We start from the raw sequence: 21,771 nt of genomic DNA on the forward strand, positions 1-21,771 counted from the left end.
CTGACGAGAGAAAGCCAGATCTGCCAGATTTCATATTGTTTCTCAACTTGCTTCCTGACACCATATTGAAAATAGGTGTTGTCAGAAATACCCTGGAGCGAAAAACTACAGCTTTTATTTGAACTGTTGCAACCAGATCTTTAAAGTAGATGAATTCTACAACCCTTACGAAACCTCGTTCTGTGCAGTAACACAAAGTCAAAGCTGCCTACTGGCACCATCTGAAACATGTCCTTTTGTTTTCTGTATCTTTTATATGTGAGTTCTGTATGATTGAGGATGGATGAAAACAATGTATATAATATTTACTTTGTGTGAAATGTCTGCTCTTTCCTGCCAGAGTCGCTCAGTGGAACCAAAATGCAAAAAAATAAAAATAAATAATCTTCTGTAAATATTTGCAGAGAACAAAGCAGCTAGTGACTTCAAAAATAAATAAATAATGGGAAAAATATTTTTGTTAAAAAAAAATATATATATATATATATTATATATTTTGTGTTCAAAGAGAACGACATAACATTTGGTCGTGTGCGATTCTTCTGGCACGAGGGGAAAGGCTGTTGAACTGAGTGTAAGTTTAGGCCGTCTTAGCCAACAGAGAAACCCTAATCCACACAGACCGCAGCGTGCCATCTGTGTCCGAATGAACCAGGCAGTATCCACAGCTCAAACACGGGCTCAGTTGCTGCTTTCGATGCATCTGCAGTTTTGTTTCACCTTGGTTTATACGCAAGGTCTTTGATAATAACTTAAGCTGGACTGTTTCCATCTTTCTAAAATGGAACAAAAAAAAAAAAAAACCTTGTTGTGATTACGGATATAAATTTGACAGAACCTTCGTGAAGATCTGACCCTCTCTGCTCCAAGCACCTTTTCATTTCCTGCCCTTTTGCTTTCCAAATGCCTTGACCTGGCTGCGGCAAGATGGCGCGAAAGACAAGAAGAAGAAGAAGAAGAAGAAGAAGGAGGGAGGAGGAAGGAAGGAATGAAAAAGGGGCTGCATGTTTTCATACACCTTCAGTAAAAAGAGAAGTGTTAAATACCTGTGCAGCTTTTGAAGTGCTCGGGCGGGGATCTCTGCTGGCTGAAGCTGACAGGGGTCATGGCGGCGCTTGGGCGCGGACTCCACAACACGTTTCTGTGCCCCGTGTTCGCCTGCACAGGGAGAGAAAGGGAGAGGGCTGCGCTCACGATCAGCTGCACTCAAACAGGGGATGTGGCTCCCAGTCGAAGCAATTCTGCGGCCTCTCTGTTTTACCCTCTAAGCTGCTTTCTCTCTGCATTCTCCCTGCCCATTTTGGCCCTGCTGCCAAAGTGGGAGAGACTGAGGAGAGCATGAGCAAGCGCGCGAGGGAGAGGGAGGGAGGGAGAGAGAGAGAGAGAGAGAGAGAGAGAGAGAGAGAGAGAGAGAGAGAGTGAGAGTGAGCCAGCGAGAGGGTTGGCACACAGACACACACACACGCAGCTATAAAAAATAATGTTGTCTCCCCTGTCTTGAGTAGGCAATGTCATGCAATGAAGTGACAAGTCACGTCTTGTGCATGTTAATTCTTTCAGGGAAGGGGGAGGGGGGAGGGTGCAATACAGTGCAAACCCCCGACTGGCTCCCGCAGAATTTAACAGACCCCTTCAAAACAAAAAATGAAAATAGATTCTTGGCAGTTTCAGAAGTGGGACAAACACAACAGGATACTTACCGGAGCCGTGCTGCAGATTTTAAAGCTGAGCTACTCTAAGTGATCACTTCTCTAGAAGAGGAATGAGAACGTTCCTCCTGAGCGTGCGCTGGAGTCTTTTGTCGGCAGCTGGCACCCGTCCCAGGTACTGCATGCCTGGCTTTTCCCGTCCTGGGTAATCATTTAACACGTTTTTGGAAGCTTTACATCTGCCAGTTTTGTTTTGTTTCAGGATTTTTTTTTTTTTAATTAAATGCACATAAACATCCTTGTTAACAGTGCAGCTGCCACAGAGGATCTCCCGCTTCTCGCTTCCCGCACCCCCCCCCCTGAAATTACACTTTAAACAATAAAAAACCAGCTAATTTTCGTGCTGTGCTCGTCTGCTGGAGTGAGCAGTGGTGGTTCTGCGAGGGAGGGCTGCTGGTTCAAGAGAAAGGCTGCAGCTTCTGGCAACAGCTGCCAGCTGGCAGAATAATTCCTGCCTGCTGCCCAATAGAAGTGTCAGGTCCCTGTGTTCTCACATCAGTGCCAGCGAGGGAGAGTGCTGATGTGCAGACCAGCTGCACCGGCACTGTCCGCTAAACCATGGCCTGACAGAGCTGGGCTGTGTTAATGCAGCCCGGCCTTTACCCTGGAAATAAAGCTGTTGCCATCTTATTTGCCTTGCTTCTTTTTTCCTCGCAGGCAAAATCTGGGGCAGCAATTTGGGTGACGTCACTTCTTTTTGTTATTTTTTGACTTTTTTTTTTTTTTTTTAAGCTGGCTTTGGACGATGTAAAACAAAAATCAAATTTATGCAATACTATAAATATATATATATTTAAAACATCTGAAAGGAGGGGGGCCGAAAAGATAGGTCTCTTTGAAATATTCGCTCTCCCTCTTTAGCTCTCTCTGCTATCTCTCCCTGCTCTCTCTCTCTCTCTGTCTCTCTCTCTCTCTCTCTCTCTCTCTCTCTCTCTCTCTCTTGTTAAAGTTTCAGCTGTGTGATTGCTCAGCCAGCCCTCTCCTCTCTCTCCTGTCTCTCTCTCACCTCTCTCTCTGTCTCTCTCTGTCTCTCTCTCTTCTCCTCTCTGTTTCAGGTTTCAGCTGTGAGAGTTGAGGAGCCTCTCCTCGAGGAAGATCTCGTCTGAGAGACCGCTCTCTCTGAGAAGCAATTTCAAAGTCGACACACTAACGAGAGAGGAGAGGAGAGAGAGAAGCCAGAGAGCTAACGGAGAGAGAGCTAAGAGAGAGAGATAGAGAGAACACATTTGCAAAGTCGACACACTAACGAGTCGGTCGGTAGAGGAGAGAGAGGTAGAGAGAGAGAGAGAGAGAGAGAAGACAAAGAGAGACAAGAGAAACAATTTCAAAGTCGACACACTAACGAGTCGGTCGGCCTCTCTCTGGCTCTCTCTCTCTCTCTCTCTCTCTCTCTCTCTCTGTCTCTCTCTCTTGTTAAAGTTTCAGCTGTGTGATTGCTCAGCCAGCCCTCTCCTCTCCTCTCTCTCTCTCCTCTCTCTCCTCTCTCTCTCTCTCTCTGTCTCTCTCTCTTGTTAAAGTTTCAGCTGTGTGCATTGCTCAGCCAGCTCTCTCTGATCTCCTCTCTCTTGTAGCAGTTTTCAAGTCGACACACTAACGAGTCCGTCGGAGAGGACCGTCTCCTCTCCTCTCCTCTTCTCTGTGTCTCTCTTGTCTGTACTCTCTCTGCTCTTTACACGGCTCTCCATTCCAGGACTGTGCCCAGTGTGAGGCTGCAGCTTGTCTGTACAGCTCTCTGCTCTTTACACGGCTCTCCATTCCAGGACTGTGCCCAGTGTGAGGCTGCAGCTTGTCTGTAGAGCTCTCTGCTCTTTACACGGCTCTCCATTCCAGGACTGTGCCCAGTGTGAGGCTGCAGCTTGTCTGTAGAGCTCTCTGCTCTTTACACGGCTCTCCATTCCAGGACTGTGCCCAGTGTGAGGCTGCAGCTTGTCTGTAGAGCTCTCTGCTCTTTACACGGCTCTCCATTCCAGGACTGTGCCCAGTGTGAGGCTGCAGCTTGTCTGTAGAGCTCTCTGCTCTTTACACGGCTCTCCATTCCAGGACTGTGCCCAGTGTGAGGCTGCAGCTTGTCTGTAGAGCTCTCTGCTCTTTACACGGCTCTCCATTCCAGGACTGTGCCCAGTGTGAGGCTGCAGCTTGTCTGTAGAGCTCTCTGCTCTTTACACGGCTCTCCATTCCAGGACTGTGCCCAGTGTGAGGCTGCAGCTTGTCTGTAGAGCTCTCTGCTCTTTACACGGCTCTCCATTCCAGGACTGTGCCCAGTGTGAGGCTGCAGCTTGTCTGTAGAGCTCTCTGCTCTTTACACGGCTCTCCATTCCAGGACTGTGCCCAGTGTGAGGCTGCAGCTTGTCTGTAGAGCTCTCTGCTCTTTACACGGCTCTCCATTCCAGGACTGTGCCCAGTGTGAGGCTGCAGCTTGTCTGTAGAGCTCTCTGCTCTTTCCACGGCTCTCCATTCCAGGACTGTGCCCAGTGTGAGGCTGCAGCTTGTCTGTAGAGCTCTCTGCTCTTTACACGGCTCTCCATTCCAGGACTGTGCCCAGTGTGAGGCTGCAGCTTGTCTGTAGAGCTCTCTGCTCTTTACACGGCTCTCCATTCCAGGACTGTGCCCAGTGTGAGGCTGCAGCTTGTCTGTAGAGCTCTCTGCTCTTTACACGGCTCTCCATTCCAGGACTGTGCCCAGTGTGAGGCTGCAGCTTGTCTGTAGAGCTCTCTGCTCTTTACACGGCTCTCCATTCCAGGACTGTGCCCAGTGTGAGGCTGCAGCTTGTCTGTAGAGCTCTCTGCTCTTTACACGGCTCTCCATTCCAGGACTGTGCCCAGTGTGAGGCTGCAGCTTGTCTGTAGAGCTCTCTGCTCTTTACACGGCTCTCCATTCCAGGACTGTGCCCAGTGTGAGGCTGCAGCTTGTCTGTAGAGCTCTCTGCTTCAGGATAACGTTATTGTAAGGGTGAAATACACCATCCACATCCTTTTAACACAGTGTGCAGTCCAACACCACATTCGAATCCAGCTCAACTCACTGTATTTCCAATGCAGGACTCAAAACTGCCTTTTTATTTAAAGACGGTTATAGAAAACAATAATATATCCCACAGGAAATGTTTCTGGACGAGTGGTTGCTTATCATGGCACATCACTTCAGACAGAACTCGCAGATGATTCTGCTCAGCTATTCATAGACAGCAGGTTTTTTGGGGTGTTTCAGGCGAACAGTTGGTGTCACTGCAGCCACGGCCATAAGTTTAGTGGATTGGTGGCACACCTACAGATCACAGGCTGAAATGTCACCCTGTAATAACACAGCGATGAACAAGTGCTTTGCATCACCCTACAGAATTAAACGCATTTTGCTTCATAAAGTCAAATGAAACCTGCTGAATAATGTTACGTTAATATATTGAAATTACACACCGCTTTGTAGCTTTCCATAGACTTAACAGAAAACTGACAGCAATTGATGGCATTTTAAACTCTAATATGAAATACTGTACTGCTATTAGGGCTTCTGGTAGACTGTTGCGATATCATTTTGTAGTTTCTTTGATTACATATGTCTCAGTCCTAAAATTCTAGGTGATGCAAAACATTTGGCCATAGCTGTACTTTTGAACTGCTGTTATTAACAAGAATGTAATTTACACAATAAATCCAGCTGTTGGGAATAGCAGACCTTTCCTTAGTTTGAAAAGGTGTGCCTTAGGATTAGGGTCTTAATAGTGTTGAAGAAAAATGTTGTGTCCCAGGAAATCAGACTCACTCATTGAACTAGTTCTGATGTCTTCCCTTAACCCTTTCCTTTTCTCGTCGAAATGCACCTTTTATATCATTAAAAAATCGATTTTTGCATTTGTCTTTTTCAAATACAAATGACATTACATCCCCTTTAACGCTTAGTTACTGAAACCGACCGTGAAGCAAAAAGGTGTCCATTTCAGAACACGTAGCGCTGTGTTTTCATGGGCGTGAGTTCATACCAACGGCAAAGTCAATACAAACCAGAAACCAGAGAACCCTGCCCGTGGTAAAGCTTCCTCAGCCCTCGCCTTCGCTTCAGTGCTTGTGTCTGGCTTTGGACATTGGAAAGAAGCACAAGCTGTTCATTCTGAGACTCTGCCCAATGCTGCCTGTGCTTCATACTGACACTGCTTTCGGAAATGAGCCCGTCTGCTTTCTGATTGACTGCTGCTAGGAGCTCAGCTCAGATTGAAAGGAGTGCTCGGCTCCACGATGGAACATTTTATATGCTAATTAACTCCCTTTTTGTTTTTCTTCACTTAGCAATGCATCACCTCTGCAGTGGATTGTGGGATTGTAGTCCTGGGCAAGGTGCTGTCTCTGCTTTTAGACTCGATTTTAAAAAAGAACTACAAACCTCAGCTTCCACAGAGGTACCTGTTTAAAGAAAGGTCAGGTTTGTGAATCAGATGCATTTGCTAGTTTTGCATTTTCACTGTCAGCTTGCTGCAGTTTATTTGCTTCTGGTAGGCTTTTAAAGCACTCAGAGCAGAAGAGAATCGCCATTGATTGGCACTAAATTGTAAAGATGAGGGAAGGGCAGCTTTTCTTGTGTTGATATCGGCACGCTAACAAATGGTTGTGTTTGAACTGATTCAAATACTCTGAACATACGAGTATCTGCACACCCCTACTGTAGACACAGGCAGAAAAAATACACAGCAGTATTGTATTAGAACAATACTACAGCAAAGGGATGGGCCAGGAGGTCCCTTATCCTCTGTCAACGACACAGATCTGCTTCCAGTTGCGTCATGCCGAGCTACACCTACAGTAACACACCTTGGCTCAGTAATTTCAATACGCACCGCTCAGAATGACAGCAAGCTTCACATGAAATCAATGCCAAGCTCTAACATCTCATGGAAACGGAGTCTCCCTGTAAAAGCGGGACCCTATACCTTTAAGACTGCAGTCGCTCCCCCTCCCCAGAGCCCTGTCCTTCCTTAGGCTCCCTGCCAAGGCCTGTGTTGTTTTCAAGGGTTGGTGTTAGCGCCAAAAAAGCTATTAGTCTAGACTGTCTTAATCAGTCAATAATCTGAGCAATTTGCAGTATTTGAAGTGCCAGCCTGTGTCGCTGCGTTCCCGCGTGCAGGAATGACAGCTGCCTCGGGAGTGATAAGACAGAGCAGCTCCCAGCCAGCATCTCGGGAAAGCTGGGATTGGCCCACTGTTCAGCCTTCATTTTTTCGTCCCGGTCAGAACCAGTACAAATCGTTCAGTCGTTCCTCTTTTGCTATTGTATTCACATTTTCCTGTAGCGGTGTCCTCAGCAAGTTAACAGCAGACTTGTTTATTGCAATGTGTTAGCACTATTCTGTCTTGGACCGTGTCTAGCTGTATATAATTTTTTTTAAGTGATATCTGGCTAAAGTTAGTTCCCTCCTAGTTCTAGTAATACAAAGAAACTGCAATAATTAAAAAAAAAAAAAAAAAAAAAAAAAAAAAAAAACAGGAAAACTGATCTCAAGATCACTAGAAAGATCCATCAACACCTGTCTCTTTATTTCCAGTTGTCCCCGCTTTTAGTACGGTGTTTAGGCAGCAGCACCATCTGGTGGGCTTTCATAGTCACTGCACCCTCAACAGATTATCCAATATTGTATAAATTAAAATAGTTTCACCTATAAACTATGTTGTATTCCTTTTAGGATATGTTTTATTGTTATTATTTTATATTCCGCCTTCTTGTCCAGTTAAAGACAGTAGCCTTTATCACATGATCTGGGCTGATTACTGCTAACCTAACCCAAGCCAACTCAGATCTCGTTTGCCATGTGACTTCAGTGTAAGTGTTGTTAGAAACTGTGCAATAAAACACAGCTGAAAGAAGCTTAAAGCTGCTCAGCGGATCTCTCTTAAATACAAAGAACATTTATCTGATTTGTGTTTTGGACGTAGGCTGGTAAAACAGCAGGCATTCACCCACGGAGGTCTGGGTTCAGATCCAGCACATTTCACCAGTGTACCTGGAGATTAGACGTGATTCGGAGAGCTCTACAGCGGGCAGCTGTAAACTCTTCTGGAATGTGGAATGAATTCTGACTGGGTGGGTGTTTCTCTGTCTGACTTACAGAACTGAGGTGCGCTGGAAGATCCATGAGATGAAGCTTGAACTTGTCAGAATTGCACGATTCCCCATATTCCAATCTCCAGACAGCACACTCACACAGATCAAAGACTCCTTTGCCATGAAGCTTGGTTCTAACCCATTGGACCGGACCACTAAAGCAACAGAACCCAATCGTAATATGACTTCAATAAGACCCCAGCAAGCCTGCTGATTAACGAAGGCTGAATCGAGCCACACAGCAGATGTGAACTGAAAATAACCCTCTCAGAAGGATAGCTAGCAGCCTGCCTGTCACACTTTCCTCAATCCTCTTAGAGGGGCTGGGAGGTTAGGTAAGCTGGGGGGGCTGTGGGGGGGTTGAGTGTCTTTCTGGCTCTGCATTCACTCACAGGAACGAGAGGCTGACCTCTGCATCCAGTTGTATTCGGACAGCACCGGAATCACATACTAAGAGACGTATGGGATATTAGTGAGAGACTGTGACAGACTCGAGGCACGAGAGAAGAATGTCACCAAGCTTTGCTGCTTAGAGCGTTGGGCGTTTTCAGATTTTTAATCCTAATTTAGTGAAGGCTTGAGTCAGTGTCGAGGGAGATTGTATGAGTTAGAAACGCTTGTGTGCACTTCTCCATTATAGTCAGCCAGTCGATCATCTACTGCTCAGGATCCCTTGTTATTGCAGCGTCTCTCTTAGACCCTGAAGAAGCACCGCACCGTGGCTCAGTTAGGGGGAGTTTGCTGGTGAAGTCTGGTTTGAGGTTTGCTGTGATCTTGCACAGACCAGTCCCGGGACCCTTATGCCTCTGCAGTCAGATATTCTGCGGGAAGTCTGGACCTCGGACAAGTAAGTGACCGACCCCTTTTCATTTAAAAGTATTAACATTACATGCGGGTGCCAGGAAGAGAAAAAGATGACCAGTCAGTACTTCATTTGATACCTAAGGAAACCAATTCTAGCACTTCTCATAAGCACCCGTGGAATAAAGAGATTACAGATACAATTACATCACATGGGCAGAAGTCAGAATGTAACCATTAGCTAATTGATACAGTCCAGCGTTGTGTAAATATGAGTAAATTACACGATAAAATCAGAAGAGAAAAAAAATGACTCTTTAATAAAAATGAGCGCTTGTGCACCACTGAGAGCGAACCACCAGGGGGCACTAAACTCAATCCCAACAGCTTCCGCCGCTCTCAACAAAATACATATACATTCAATAACAAACCAAAACAATAGTAATAAATACAAATGAAACCCTGGCATTGCGTGCAGTCTTACCAGCGGTGTGTTCAGTACCTAGTTCAACCACAAGGTGGTGGTAACGTGTGTAGAGTAATACGCTTTGTTTTTTTTTTGTTTTGTTTTTTTTTCACATGGCACACCACACATCGCCTACAGGTTCTAGGGCCACTTGCCTGTACTGCTCAGAGATGATAGCTGTCTGAGGATCAGATCACCTCTCTGGGTTATTCAGAGATGATAGCTGTCTGAGGATCAGATCACCTCTCCGGGTTATTCAGAGATGATAGCTGTCTGAGGATCAGATCACCTCTCTGGGTTATTCAGAGATGATAGCTGCCTGAGGATCAGATCACCTCTCTGGGTTATTCAGAGATGATAGCTGTCTGAGGATCAGATCACCTCTCTGGGTTATTCAGAGATGATAGCTGTCTGAGGATCAGATCACCTCTCCGGGTTATTCAGAGATGATAGCTGTCTGAGGATCAGATCACCTCTCTGGGTTATTCAGAGATGATAGCTGTCTGAGGATCAGATCACCTCTCTGGGTTATTCAGAGATGATAGCTGTCTGAGGATCAGATCACCTCTCCGGGTTATTCAGAGATGATAGCTGTCTGAGGATCAGATCACCTCTCTGGGTTATTCAGAGATGATAGCTGTCTGAGGATCAGATCACCTCTCCGGGTTATTCAGAGATGATAGCTGTCTGAGGATCAGATCACCTCTCTGGGTTATTCAGAGATGATAGCTGTCTGAGGATCAGATCACCTCTCTGGGTTATTCAGAGATGATAGCTGTCTGAGGATCAGATCACCTCTCCGGGTTATTCAGAGATGATAGCTGTCTGAGGATCAGATCACCTCTCCGGGTTATTCAGAGATGATAGCTGTCTGAGGATCAGATCACCTCTCCGGGTTATTCAGAGATGATAGTTGTCTGAGGATCAGATCACCTCTCTGGGTTATTCAGAGATGATAGCTGTCTGAGGATCAGATCACCTCTCCTGGGTTATTCAGAGATGATAGCTGTCTGAGGATCAGATCACCTCTCTGGGTTATTCAGAGATGATAGCTGTCTGAGGATCAGATCACCTCTCCGGGTTATTCAGAGATGATAGCTGTCTGAGGATCAGATCACCTCTCTGGGTTATTCAGAGATGATAGCTGTCTGAGGATCAGATCACCTCTCTCGGTTATTCAGAGATGGTAGTTGCATTTGCTGTAGCGTCGGGTTAAACTCTCACTCTGCTTTGCTTTGTCAGCCTGAGATCTGACAGTTCATGCACATTTTCAAAAGGCAACATTTTCATGCATTGCAAATCATTATAACCCGTGTACAACTGAAGAGGCGCTGCAGCTAAATTCTCATTGTTGTGCCCTGTAGGTAATCGGCAGGGAAAGCAGCACACTGCGCTAGATTTGGAAAGCTTTCTGCACCAGATCGTCATTAGCTCGATTTGTCAGACCGGAAAGACACATACAGTATATTAGTTTTAAAAAAGCAAACAGGTTAAACAGCTCCGTGATCTTTAGCTGGTTCTTTCAGATTTACAGATTGTATTTATTTATCTAAATAAGGTTGCGGGTAAATGCGATTGAGAATCCAGCCCTTTCTATCTGAAATTCAATGCAAATAGTTAAAAAACCAAATACATACATAATAAATGAACATATTATTTATAACATGCCATTGTTACAATACGTCATTTTACTTATTACAAGAACTATGTTTACTTCATCCGTTTTTAATTATGTATAACACTGCACGGTGATGCAGTGTCAAAACATACGCGTCTGTTGGAACACAATACTCCAGCGGTGTGAAAGTGCTGATCGAAACTATTTCCGAGCATGGATCACATAGCACTGCGGTGCCTCGTTCCCTCTCAGCTTTCTTGTTTGTTATTTTTCACTCGAGTTGAGTGCCTTGCTGTGCCCATGGCTGGATCTCTTCATTATTACGCGGTCTTCTGGTCGAAGGACGTTGACAACCCCATCTCAGCGGTGCACGCAGAGCCTGCGAGCCGCTCCGATACACGGTATTTAAACCTGCGGTCTGTGCGCTCGACGTGCGTTCTTTCCGAGTTCTTACTGAGAGTGCTGGATACCTCTTAGAATCACAACGGATGGCTTCCCTCTCATCTAGAAATAAAACCAGCTTTGATTCAAAGCGAACCCTGCTGCGGGTGCCCGTGTTGCTCAGTTGTGGATTGAAGGAACAGTAAAATGTAGAAACCCCGTTAATAAAGCTCGAGTCTTTTTTTTGTTACAGCGACCAGGATGAAGATTGCGCTTCCCAGCTGCAAAGACAGGTAGGAATGTTCAGTGTGACCGGAGCAATGATCTCGTAAGGCTTTCAATAACCCTGGTCGAGGGAACCAGTGATCACCGTGTCCCTGGTCTTATCAGGATCAATAACCGTCCCGGAAGATGACTGTTGATGGTTTTGCTGTGTTTGCGGGTGGATACAACGCCTAGGACACAGTTTGTTTGTATTTGAGAGTTTATCTCATAAGTAAAAAATTGAGTGCACCCAGTGGCAGTGGAATTTTTTTTTTTAACCCCCAACTACTTTCGGGTAACTTGTTTTTGAATTGGGGACACGTTTTCGGTGTGCCGCACCCCCAGCACCCCTAGTTCCAGCGCCCTTGAGTACACCCGTTACACAGTCCTTCAGCACGAGAACATTCCTCCTGCCCCCACCCCACCCCTCTCCCTCTGGGTGGTTTGTCCCAGACAGCCTGTTATTTCCCTGGCAGATGGAGCTCAGGTAAATCCGATGATCTCCTTTACCGTTCTGCTGAGGGCTCATTGCTGAGCAAAGCTTTCACTGCTCTTCCCTAAGGAGCTGGGTTTGGTTGTTTTGGGGTCTCTGTTGTGTTTTACATGGATTTTTGAACGCAGGCGGTCCTCGAGTGGATCCCAGACCCCTGGCATGTCTGCAGAGAAGGTAACGTTGTGTACAGGGAGGGGGGTCTGTGTGAGTGGTCTCATTGTCACGCTCTGTAATTAGTTAAGCACTGATATCACTGCGTTTGGACTAAGTGAGCTGTTTACAGTGAGGCTCTGGCAGTGGTGGTTATAATAGAGCGTGCACAGAAACTTTGTTTGTGCTTGGATAGCTTTTGGATTTGGCAGGGTGTTTCAGTTTTTCAGGACAGGGCAGTTCTAGCCTGGGGCTGCATTAGTCATAGCTGTGAGGGAATCCTATCCAAGCAGTAACTGACTTCAATGGAGAATCACAACCACAGTAAAAATCCACCAAGAAAAAAAAAAAAACAGCTTAAAAAGAAAGGCAGTATGGTTTTTAAAAAATATGACCATTCAAGTAGCACCTAGAACAACATGAAGTCAATTCTGTCACTGTCTCTTCTGAAAATTAATTGAATGAAACGAGGCACAGGAAGCGTTGCTAGCAGAGATTAAAGGTAGATACCTACCTTTTAAAAGTCACCTCCAGCAGAGAGCCCATTGCGGGACTCCCGTGTGTAATATACAAAGAGTTTCTAATTTGCGAGATCGTTGCAGATAAGGTTTTGGATGTTTGGGCCACTGCAGCTGCTCTGCTACTCTGCACCGCTGTGTAAATACACAGTGATTCGAGACACTTCATCTAAAGCGTTAGCGGCTCTTGTGTTTTCCTTGCCTGTGGGATTGTCAAGTGTGATGGTATAATTAGACACACAAGGTTGTCCAGTAATGAGATTAGGAGCTGTGGGTGTAATCCTCTGCTGCTGTATTGCTGGGGAGACCCGGGTGACCTTGTTTCCAGGTTACACCAGGAGGCAGGATGAAGACTGGGAGAGCTGGGTGCTGTTTAATAGAGTCCTGTCTGACTGGCTCTCACTGCACAGTGAACATGATCGGTGGCTTCAGTTTTCACAGGTCTACCCCGAACACTTACCATCCATCCCTGGACTCCAGAAGACCTTTCAGATCAGATAGCTGTTGATTTTACACATTTACAGCATATAGATTATGTAGTTAAAAATATGGAGTGTGTGTCTGTTTGTGTTTGTGTGTGTGTGTGTGAGTGTGTGTGTGTCTGTGAGTGTGTGTGTCTTTGGTTTTAAAATGACTAAGGGAAGAAAAGGTATATGGAATGAAAATTAATCTGTCTGTCTGTCTCTATGTATCTGTCTATCTATCTATCTATCTATCTGTCTGTCTATCTATCTATCTATCTATAAAATACGATTACACGTATATAAGTATACCGGAGCTCTATGCTCTTTCTGTATAGGTTATTATTATCACACGTCACTTCTCGTACCGTCGTATGCAGACACAATGTAGCATGCCTTCTTATCTGTCTCCTCTTTTATCCCATGCTATCCCTGCTGCTGCTCCGGACGGTAAGATCATGTTATATTTCTCTCTTATTTTACTGCTCGTTGTTCTCAGATTGTTGTCTCCTTTGTCTTGGAGGCTGCTGTCGCTGTTTAACCTGTAACTTCTCCCTGCTTCATAATACAGCTGTAGAAGCAAAGCCTTCCTGGCAGCTGCTAGGAGCCCATATAATGTTCTGTAGTGTGTGTAGCCGTGTGAACGTGGGGTCCCAGTGCCAGCTTCACAAGTGGTGACTCTACAGGGTGTCGCTCATAATAAGCAATATCATATCATCTGCTGAACCTGCTAAGGACGTTGTCCTCCGGTATGGAAATGTATGTTTTCAAACCCTTGGTTATTACTCCTGTAACCCCTCAGCTGTGTTTGTGCAGGATCTGTCCCGGAGAAGAAACCCAAAAAGAAAAAGCAAGAGCCCAGCGTGAGACAGGCCAACGACACGGAGAGCAAACCCAGGAAGACAAGGAAGAGCAACGAGCAGGAGAGCACTGCCACACAGAGTAAGAGATACAGCACACTCCCACACAGAGTAAGAGCGATACAGCACTGTCACACAGAGTAAGAGCGATACAGCACACTCCCACACAGAGTAAGAGCGATACAGCACTGTCACACAGAGTAAGAGATACAGTACACTCCCACACAGAGTAAGAGTGATACAGCACTGTCACACAGAGTAACAGTGATACAGCACACTCCCACACAGAGTAAGAGCGATACAGCACTGTCACACACAGAGTAACAGAGATACAGCACACACACAGATAAGAGTGATACAGCACACACACAGAGTAAGAGTGATACAGAAGTCCCACATAGAGTAACAGTGATACAGCACTCACACAGAGTAAGAGTGATACAGCACACACACACAGAGTAAGAGCGATACAGCACACACACACAGAGTAAGAGTGATACAGCACACACACACAGAGTAAGAGCGATACAGCACTCTCACACACAGAGTAAGAGCGATACAGCACTCACACACAGAGTAAGAGCGATACAGCACACACACACAGAGTAAGAGTGATACAGCACTCTCACACACAGAGTAAGAGCGATACAGCACTGTCACACAGAGTAACAGTGATACAGCACACACACACAGAGTAAGAGCGATACAGCACTGACACACAGAGTAACAGTGATACAGCACACACACAGAGTAAGAGTGATACAGAAGTCTCACACATAGAGTAACAGTGATACAGCACACTCACACAGAGTAAGAGTGATACAGCACTCTCACACACAGAGTAACAGTGATACAGCAACTCCCACACAGAGTAAGAGTGATACAGCACTCTCACACAGAGTAACAGCGATACAGCACGTGGGGTCACACCAGTGATACAGCACACACACAGAGTGAGGATACAGCACTCTACAGAGTAAGAGTGATACAGCACATAGAGTAAGAGCGATACAGCACTCTCACACAGAGTAAGAGCGATACAGCACTCACACACAGAGTAAGAGTGATACTCACACAAGAGTAACGTGATACAGTCACACAGAGTAAGATGATACAGCACACACACAAGAGTGATATGTTTTACAAACACAGAGTAAGAGTGATACAGCACTTCACACAGAGTAACCTGATACAGCACTCTCACACAGAGTAAGAGTGTTTGTACAGGACACTCTCACACAGAGTAAGAGCGATACAGCACACACACAGAGTAAGAGTGATACAGCACTCTCACACACAGAGTAAGAGCCCAGCGTGAGACAGGATACAGCACTCACACGGAGAGCAAACCCAGGATACAGCACTCACACACAGAGTAGGAGCGATACAGCACTGTCACACAGAGTAAGAGCAGATAGAGCACTGCACACACAGAGATACAGCAGTCACACAGAGTAACAGTGATACAGAGATACAGATACAGCACTCTCACACAGAGTAACAGCGATACAGCACACACACAGAGTAAGAGTGATACAGCAGTCCCACACAGAGTAACAGTGATACAGCACTCACACACAGTAAGAGTAACAGCGATACAGCACTCACACACAGAGTAAGAGTGATACAGCACTCTCACACACACACACAGAGTAAGAATACTTACGAGAGCGAACAATCATGGTGTGCTTTCCCTTTTATTCTTTTGCTGTTTGTTAAACTGTGAGCAGCGTGTTCATCTTCCCTTCTCTGCTTCTTCTCCTAGATGGAAAGAAAATAAAGAAAAAGAAACCTGACAAAGAAAAGAACGAGCCTGCAGAAAAAGAACCAAAGAAAAAGACTAAAATGGTGCCCAAAAAGAAGAAAGGTGAGTGTTTCAGTGCTGGAGGGTAAACTCTGCAGTGCATTCTCTGCCCTGTCTCCTGAATTCAGACTTCAAGAACAGCTTGCTGTGGGGAAGGAATGTGTTTTCTGTTTGTTGTGTAGATTCCCTTTCCAAGTTTCCTTTTAAAACACAGAAATGTAAATCACACCAGTGGAACCCATACTCTGCATCTGGTACACCAGTGGAACCAGTACTGTGTAATGAATTTCTGAGCCAACACCTGCTGGTTTTGTGTATTTTTTTAAGACTCGGACGATGATGACGGAGATGAGCAGGATGACCCCCCAGAAGAAGCTCCCGTTAAAAAGACGAAAAAGAAAACTAAAAAAGACACGGCCTCCAGAGATGCCGCCGCGGACGAGAAATCCCAAACAAAAGGTCAGTTTGAGGCCGGCTGCAGGGAGCTCTGGAAACATTCAGCATTGACTTTCCTTTTCTCATCCCTTTGAAAACGTGCCAGTTCTGTGACTATTCAACCTAGACAACGGGTGCCTATATGAAAGCTTTTAACAACGTTTATAACTCGTGTCACCTCATCACTGCTTGTCATGACAGAGACGATTTCTACGCCTGTGTGTACAGTGCAGGCGATTTCCTCACCCCAGAGCCCCTGTTTATCAGGCTGTGTTTAACTGTGAGACCTGTTTCCTTTCCAATGAGTGAGTGCATGTGAACTGTGTTCGTGAACGGTCTTAGTAAGGAGAGCCAGGTCACATTCCTCCACCCTGCTCTTCACGTCTCTTCCAGGGGCCCTGTTTCTGGTTTCAAGCGGGTGTCTTGTTGACCTGTCAGTTTGTAAGTCAGAGGACTGCCACTTTGAGCTTCTGCTGTAGTTTATTTCAGTTATATTGCAGCTCCAGTAGACTTTTGTAAAGAACATTGTCCCTTTTCTCAGAGGAGAAAAATGAGACAGAAGCCAAAGGAGAAGTGACTAAACCCAAGAAGAAGGAGTCTGCCTCCATGTTCCAGGTACAGGAGAGCAAACCCGAGGCCAAGGGGAAAAAGAAAGGTGCGTCCAGAACTGTTCAAACGATTTGCATTCCAGATTCACTCAAGAGAACTTGTGGGTCTACGAATGCATTCCAGATTCACTCAAGAGAACTCGTGGGTCTACGAATGCATTCCAGATTCACTCAAGAGAACTCGTGGGTCTACGAATGCATTCCAGATTCACTCAAGAGAACTCGTGGGTCTACGAATGCATTCCAGATTCACTCAAGAGAACTCGTGGGTCTACGAATGCATTCCAGATTCACTCAAGAGAACTCGTGGGTCTACGAATGCATTCCAGATTCACTCAAGAGAACTCATGGGTCTACGAATGCATTCCAGATTCACTCAAGAGAACTCGTGGGTCTACGAAAGCATTCCAGATTCACTAAAGAGAACTCGTGGGTCTACAAATGCATTCCAGATTCACTCAAGAGAACTCGTGGGTCTACGAATGCATTCCAGATTCACTCAAGAGAACTCGTGGGTCTACGAATGCATTGCAGTCAAAAGCTAAAACATAGCAAGAAATTGAGTTTTACCTTAGAATTGAAAGTGAGCATTTGAATTCAGAGAAGAGACCCCCATGGCTAAAGGGTATCGGGCTAGACTGAGGGAACGAAATCTATTGATCTTAAAAATACAAGGGTTAAGGGGGGCTTTGTCAGAGTTTTTAATTTACTCAAGAAGTCAACCCTTTCTTGTGAAGCACAGAGAGCTGTGGATGTGGAGCGGAAACAGACAGAGGGTAGGAGTGGAGGGTGTATGGAATGGGTTACCCAGCCATGCTGTCGCTGCTAATTCATTGTGGTATGCGGGAGTCCTCTCTCTCATGAAGCACCCCGAGGCCAAGGTGAAAATAGGGTGGCCTGCCAGACTGTTCAAGTGGGTAGGGGAGGAAAAGGAGCGTTGGGGGTAAGGGCATTCGGGGCAGAGGGTTCTCAATGAGGAAGCTTTTTTCTGTTTCTCTCCTAGATTGGAGCACCCCCAAAAACACAGACGCAAACACACTACGCACTACGAATTCATTCAGAGATCACTCAAGAGAACAAACACACACACACCACACAACACACACACACACACACACACACACACACACACACCTCGCAGAGTCAAAGTCAGAAGGAGAGGAGAGCGGCAGTGACTCCAAACAGACCAAGAAAAAGAGCACAGCAAACCCCACCGCGATGTTCCAGACAGGGGGCGAGGCCAAAGACAAGAAGGGCAAGAAGCAGAAAGGTGGGTCTGGGGAAGCCTCTGCTAAAGACTGGGGTGCCTGGTCTCTGTATCCAGAGCTCTGCTACCACTGCATGTTAATTAAGACATGAATACAGGGCACATTGAGTGCAAGAGGAGATCGCTATGTTTCCAGGGGAGCGCTCAAGTATAGAGGAGATCGCTGTGTTTCCAGGGGAGCACTCGAGTATAGAGGAGATCGTTGTGTTTCCAGGGGAGCGCTCGAGTGTAGAGCAGATCGCTATGTTTCCAGGGGAGCACTCGAGTATAGAGGAGATCGCTGTGTTTCCAGGGGAGCACTCGAGTATAGAGGAGATCACTGTGTTTCCAGGGGAGAGCTCGAGTATAGAGGAGATTGCTATGTTTCCAGGGAAGCACTCAGGTATAGAGGAGATCGTTGTGTTTCCAGGGGAGCACTCGAGTATAGAGGAGATCGCTATGTTTCCAGGGGAGCACTCGAGTATAGAGGAGATCGCTGTGTTTCCAGGGGAGCACTCGAGTATAGAGGAGATCACTGTGTTTCCAGGGGAGAGCTCGAGTATAGAGGAGATCTTTGTGTTTCCAGGGGAGCACTCGAGTATAGAGGAGACTGCTGTGTTTCCAGGGGAGCACTCGGGTATGTTTTACCAGTGAGGGAGACTCTTGTCTCTCTGTATGTGCCCTGCATTTAAACATATTTTGGCCTTGTTTTGAGGTCCTGGTTTTTAATGTCAGTTAAATGCGACTGAGTTTCTACTGTCATTTGTTTATTTCTCATGGTGTCTCCTTGTCTGTGTCCCTGTGTCTCTGTGTCCCCGTGTCTCTGTGTCTCCATGTCTGTGTCCCTGTGTCTCTGTGTCTCCATGTCTGTGTCCCTGTGTCTCCGTGTCTCTTTGTCTGCACAGATACTGCGAAATCAGAGGAGAACAAGAGCGAGGAGGAAAACGAGGCAGCCCAGAAAAGCACCAAGAAGAAGGGCAAGGGCAAAAAGGCCAAAAAAGTGAGTTCTGCTGAAAGACGGATTTGAGAAGAATAGTGAATCGTATATATATATATATACACACACACACATCCCAGTTTACTCCCCAGCGCAGGATAGTAAGTCAAGGAACAGCAACAGACAGAAGCAGACACGAGTCTGGGGACAGGGAAGCCAGCGAGCCTGGGGACAGGGAAGCCAGCGAGCCTGGGGACAGGGAACCCAGCGAGTCTGGAGACAGGGAAGCCAGCGACGCGGAGAGTTTGAAAGATTGCGTGTTTACAGGAGGAGGAGCGGCCCCCGTCGCCAGTCATCGAGGTGGGCAATCTGGAGGAGTTTGTGCTGGGACCCGCCCCCCAGGGCGTGACGATCAAGTGCAAGGTCACCCGCGACAAGAAGGGCATGGACCGGGGCCTCTACCCTACCTACTACCTGCACCTCGACAACGACAAGAAGGTCAGGAGTTCATCAACAAACGGGGAGGGTGGGGGGGGGGGGGGGGGGGGGGGGGGGGGGATATCACCCAGTTTATAAATGTATAAACTGCGATGCCAGCGCCTCCTTTTAAACATGGATTTGGCTTGGGCTGCAAGGCTGGGTATTTGAGGCTAACTGTCCCCTACAAGTCTATTAGGTGGCTTCCCGTCTGACTCTCTTCATCAGGTGTTCCTGTTGGCTGGGAGGAAACGCAAGAAGAGCAAAACGTCCAATTATCTGATCTCTGTAGACCCCACAGACATGTCCCGGGATGGGGAGAACTTCATCGGAAAGTTGAGGTAAAAGCGAATGATTCTAACCCCCCTGCAGGTGCGATAACGTATTTTCAAAAGTATCTTGGAACAACTCACTCCAATCATGTGGACACATGGCATGAGCATTCCTCAGGTCTCTGAGGGTGTCAGAGGGTGAGGAGATCTGGATTCGGAAAAAATCACAAAGAAATGACTTGAACAGGAAGAAACTCCCAAGAGAACCGATGTATAAACCAAGCAGGTTCTTACTTGCATGTCTTTAAAGCATGAACACATGGGCTCAGACCTCCACAGTCATTGCTGAACATCTGTCAAATATGCATTCTTTTTACAGGTCCAATGTAATGGGGACCAAATTCACTGTGTTCGATAACGGGCTCAACCCTGACAGGGCGAGCTCTGACTGGTCGAAAGTGCGCCAGGAGCTCTCAGCTATCATTTATGTGAGTAAACTATGTGACAGTAGAAAGAAGATCTAGAACAGGTTTAATTAGAGACAGTGTGGTTTTAGAGCATCCTTTACCTTCCTAATTGAAATCATCGAGACATGCCGTTCCTTCCATTGCTTCTTGTTACAGGAGACCAACGTTCTGGGATTTAAAGGGCCTCGCAGGATGACTGTGATCATTCCTGGGATGAACGAGGACAGTGAGCGTGTGCCAATTCGACCCAGGAATGTGGGTGTCTCTTCCAGTTAGAGCCTGCCCTGGGTCCTGTTAGTTTAACTGCTGAAACAGAATCAATCTCCGAGGCAATGAACCCAGAGTGCAATACTGTCACACCCACCTGCCCCAGGAGGCAAATTCAAATTTAAAGTGCTTTGACCAGTTTAGGACCCTGTGACTGTTTCTCTTCTTATGTAGTTATTTTTTAATGCAAAACCAATTGGAATTCATTAAAAAAATTAAAAAAAAAATTAATCTTATTATGTTTTGTTTTGATCCTGTGGAATTGGGTGGACTCAATTACAAGATTTCTAAATCTCCCCCAGACTTTTTCTTTATTCTGACGCTGAGAGACACTGCCACCTCTATGTGAAATAGCAGATGTAACCAACTGCACAAGGCATGTTAGTTATGTGTGTTTGTGCGTATGTATCTATCTATCTATCTATATATATTAACAGGATACATTTTCTGCTCTGTCTCTCGTCTAACCCTTCTCTCTGTCTCTATCTCTCTCTTATCTCTGTCTCTCCCCTCTCTCTCTTATCTCTGTCTCTCCTCTGGCAGGATAACGACGGGCTCCTGATTCGCTACCAGAACAAGAACATGGAGAACCTGATCGAGCTGCACAACAAGACGCCGGTGTGGAACAACGAGACGCAGTCCTACGTGCTCAACTTCTCCGGGAGAGTGACGCACGCCTCCGTCAAGAACTTCCAGATCGTACACAGCAAGGACGGTGAGCTCCCCGGCTCCTCTCTGCTGCGTGTTGCGCTGATATTGAACAGGGTGGGAGCTGGATGTGAACCAGCAATCCCCAGCCCGCGCATCGCAAGCAAGCAAGCGAGCGCTTTAACTGCCATGCAAACAGACTGCGGGGGAATATAATGCTTATTCCTTCCTGTAGTGCAGTTTTTACTCTCTGCCCCTCTCTCTGCTTCCTCCCACAGTGGACTATATTGTGATGCAGTTCGGGCGGGTCGCAGACGATGCCTTTACTCTGGACTATAATTACCCCATGTGCGCCGTGCAGGCGTTTGCCATTGCGCTGTCCAGCTTCGACGGCAAGCTGGCCTGTGAATAGAGGAGGCAAAGGACAGCGGGACAGCGGGACAGCGAGTCAGGGGACAGGCTGCCGTTTATGTTTGTTTTTTTAAATACTTCTAACCAATTCCACACCACATTGGAAGTGTCGATGATAGAGCTAGGAGGATGTCATCAGGAGAAGGGATGCTGGTGTTTTGACAGCTCGATTACTGAGAGTCTGCAAAACATGCGGGAAATGGAAAACTTTCTCCCAGCTAATCCAATTCAAAACTTGCATTTACAATACATCAACTAGGAATCCAGATTGTATCTCTCAAAACTGTCTCTTTTTTTTCATTTTTGATATATTTCAAATATATTCTAAACATTAAAATATATACATATATATATATATATGGAAAAATGTGTAAAATATGTTTGAAGTATG

The 21,771-nt window shown here is 46.2% G+C and overlaps 1 protein-coding gene and 1 long non-coding RNA gene across 10 annotated transcripts in view; one reads left to right on the forward strand and one right to left on the reverse strand.

Annotated features, from left to right (window-relative positions):
• Positions 1–2,566, reverse strand: part of LOC121300167 — a 17,559-nt gene extending 14,993 nt beyond the window's left edge. For 3 of the 4 annotated variants that reach the window (XR_005947501.1, XR_005947502.1, XR_005947500.1), the window contains exon 1: positions 1,047–1,255. This is a non-coding gene — a long non-coding RNA (uncharacterized LOC121300167). Of the gene's footprint in view, positions 1–1,046; positions 1,256–1,700 lie in introns of those variants that run through there. The other variant, XR_005947503.1, reaches the window with a different exon arrangement.
• LOC121300162 (tubby-related protein 1-like) lies at positions 1,706–21,678 on the forward strand. 6 transcript variants are annotated; one of them, XM_041228618.1, is made up of 16 exons: positions 6,019–6,117; positions 7,803–8,131; positions 8,482–8,643; positions 11,316–11,355; positions 13,782–13,890; positions 15,574–15,675; positions 15,940–16,071; positions 16,589–16,702; positions 17,797–17,925; positions 18,807–18,901; positions 19,166–19,336; positions 19,544–19,656; positions 19,967–20,075; positions 20,211–20,309; positions 20,865–21,036; positions 21,248–21,677. In XM_041228618.1, exons 3-16 carry the CDS (start codon positions 8,597–8,599, stop codon positions 21,379–21,381), a joined length of 1,566 nt encoding a protein of 521 aa, XP_041084552.1. In that variant the 5' UTR covers positions 6,019–6,117; positions 7,803–8,131; positions 8,482–8,596; the 3' UTR covers positions 21,382–21,677. The 6 variants fall into 6 exon arrangements, with proteins under 6 accessions (XP_041084550.1, XP_041084552.1, XP_041084547.1 ...); XM_041228616.1 differs by lacking the exons at positions 6,019–6,117; positions 7,803–8,131; positions 8,482–8,643 and adding an exon at positions 1,706–1,824; XM_041228613.1 differs by lacking the exons at positions 6,019–6,117; positions 7,803–8,131; positions 8,482–8,643 and adding an exon at positions 10,056–11,082.
• The last annotated feature ends 93 nt before the right edge of the window (positions 21,679–21,771 follow it).

Source organism: Polyodon spathula, chromosome 25 (genome assembly GCF_017654505.1).
Source record: "Polyodon spathula isolate WHYD16114869_AA chromosome 25, ASM1765450v1, whole genome shotgun sequence".
NCBI lineage: Eukaryota > Metazoa > Chordata > Actinopteri > Acipenseriformes > Polyodontidae > Polyodon > Polyodon spathula.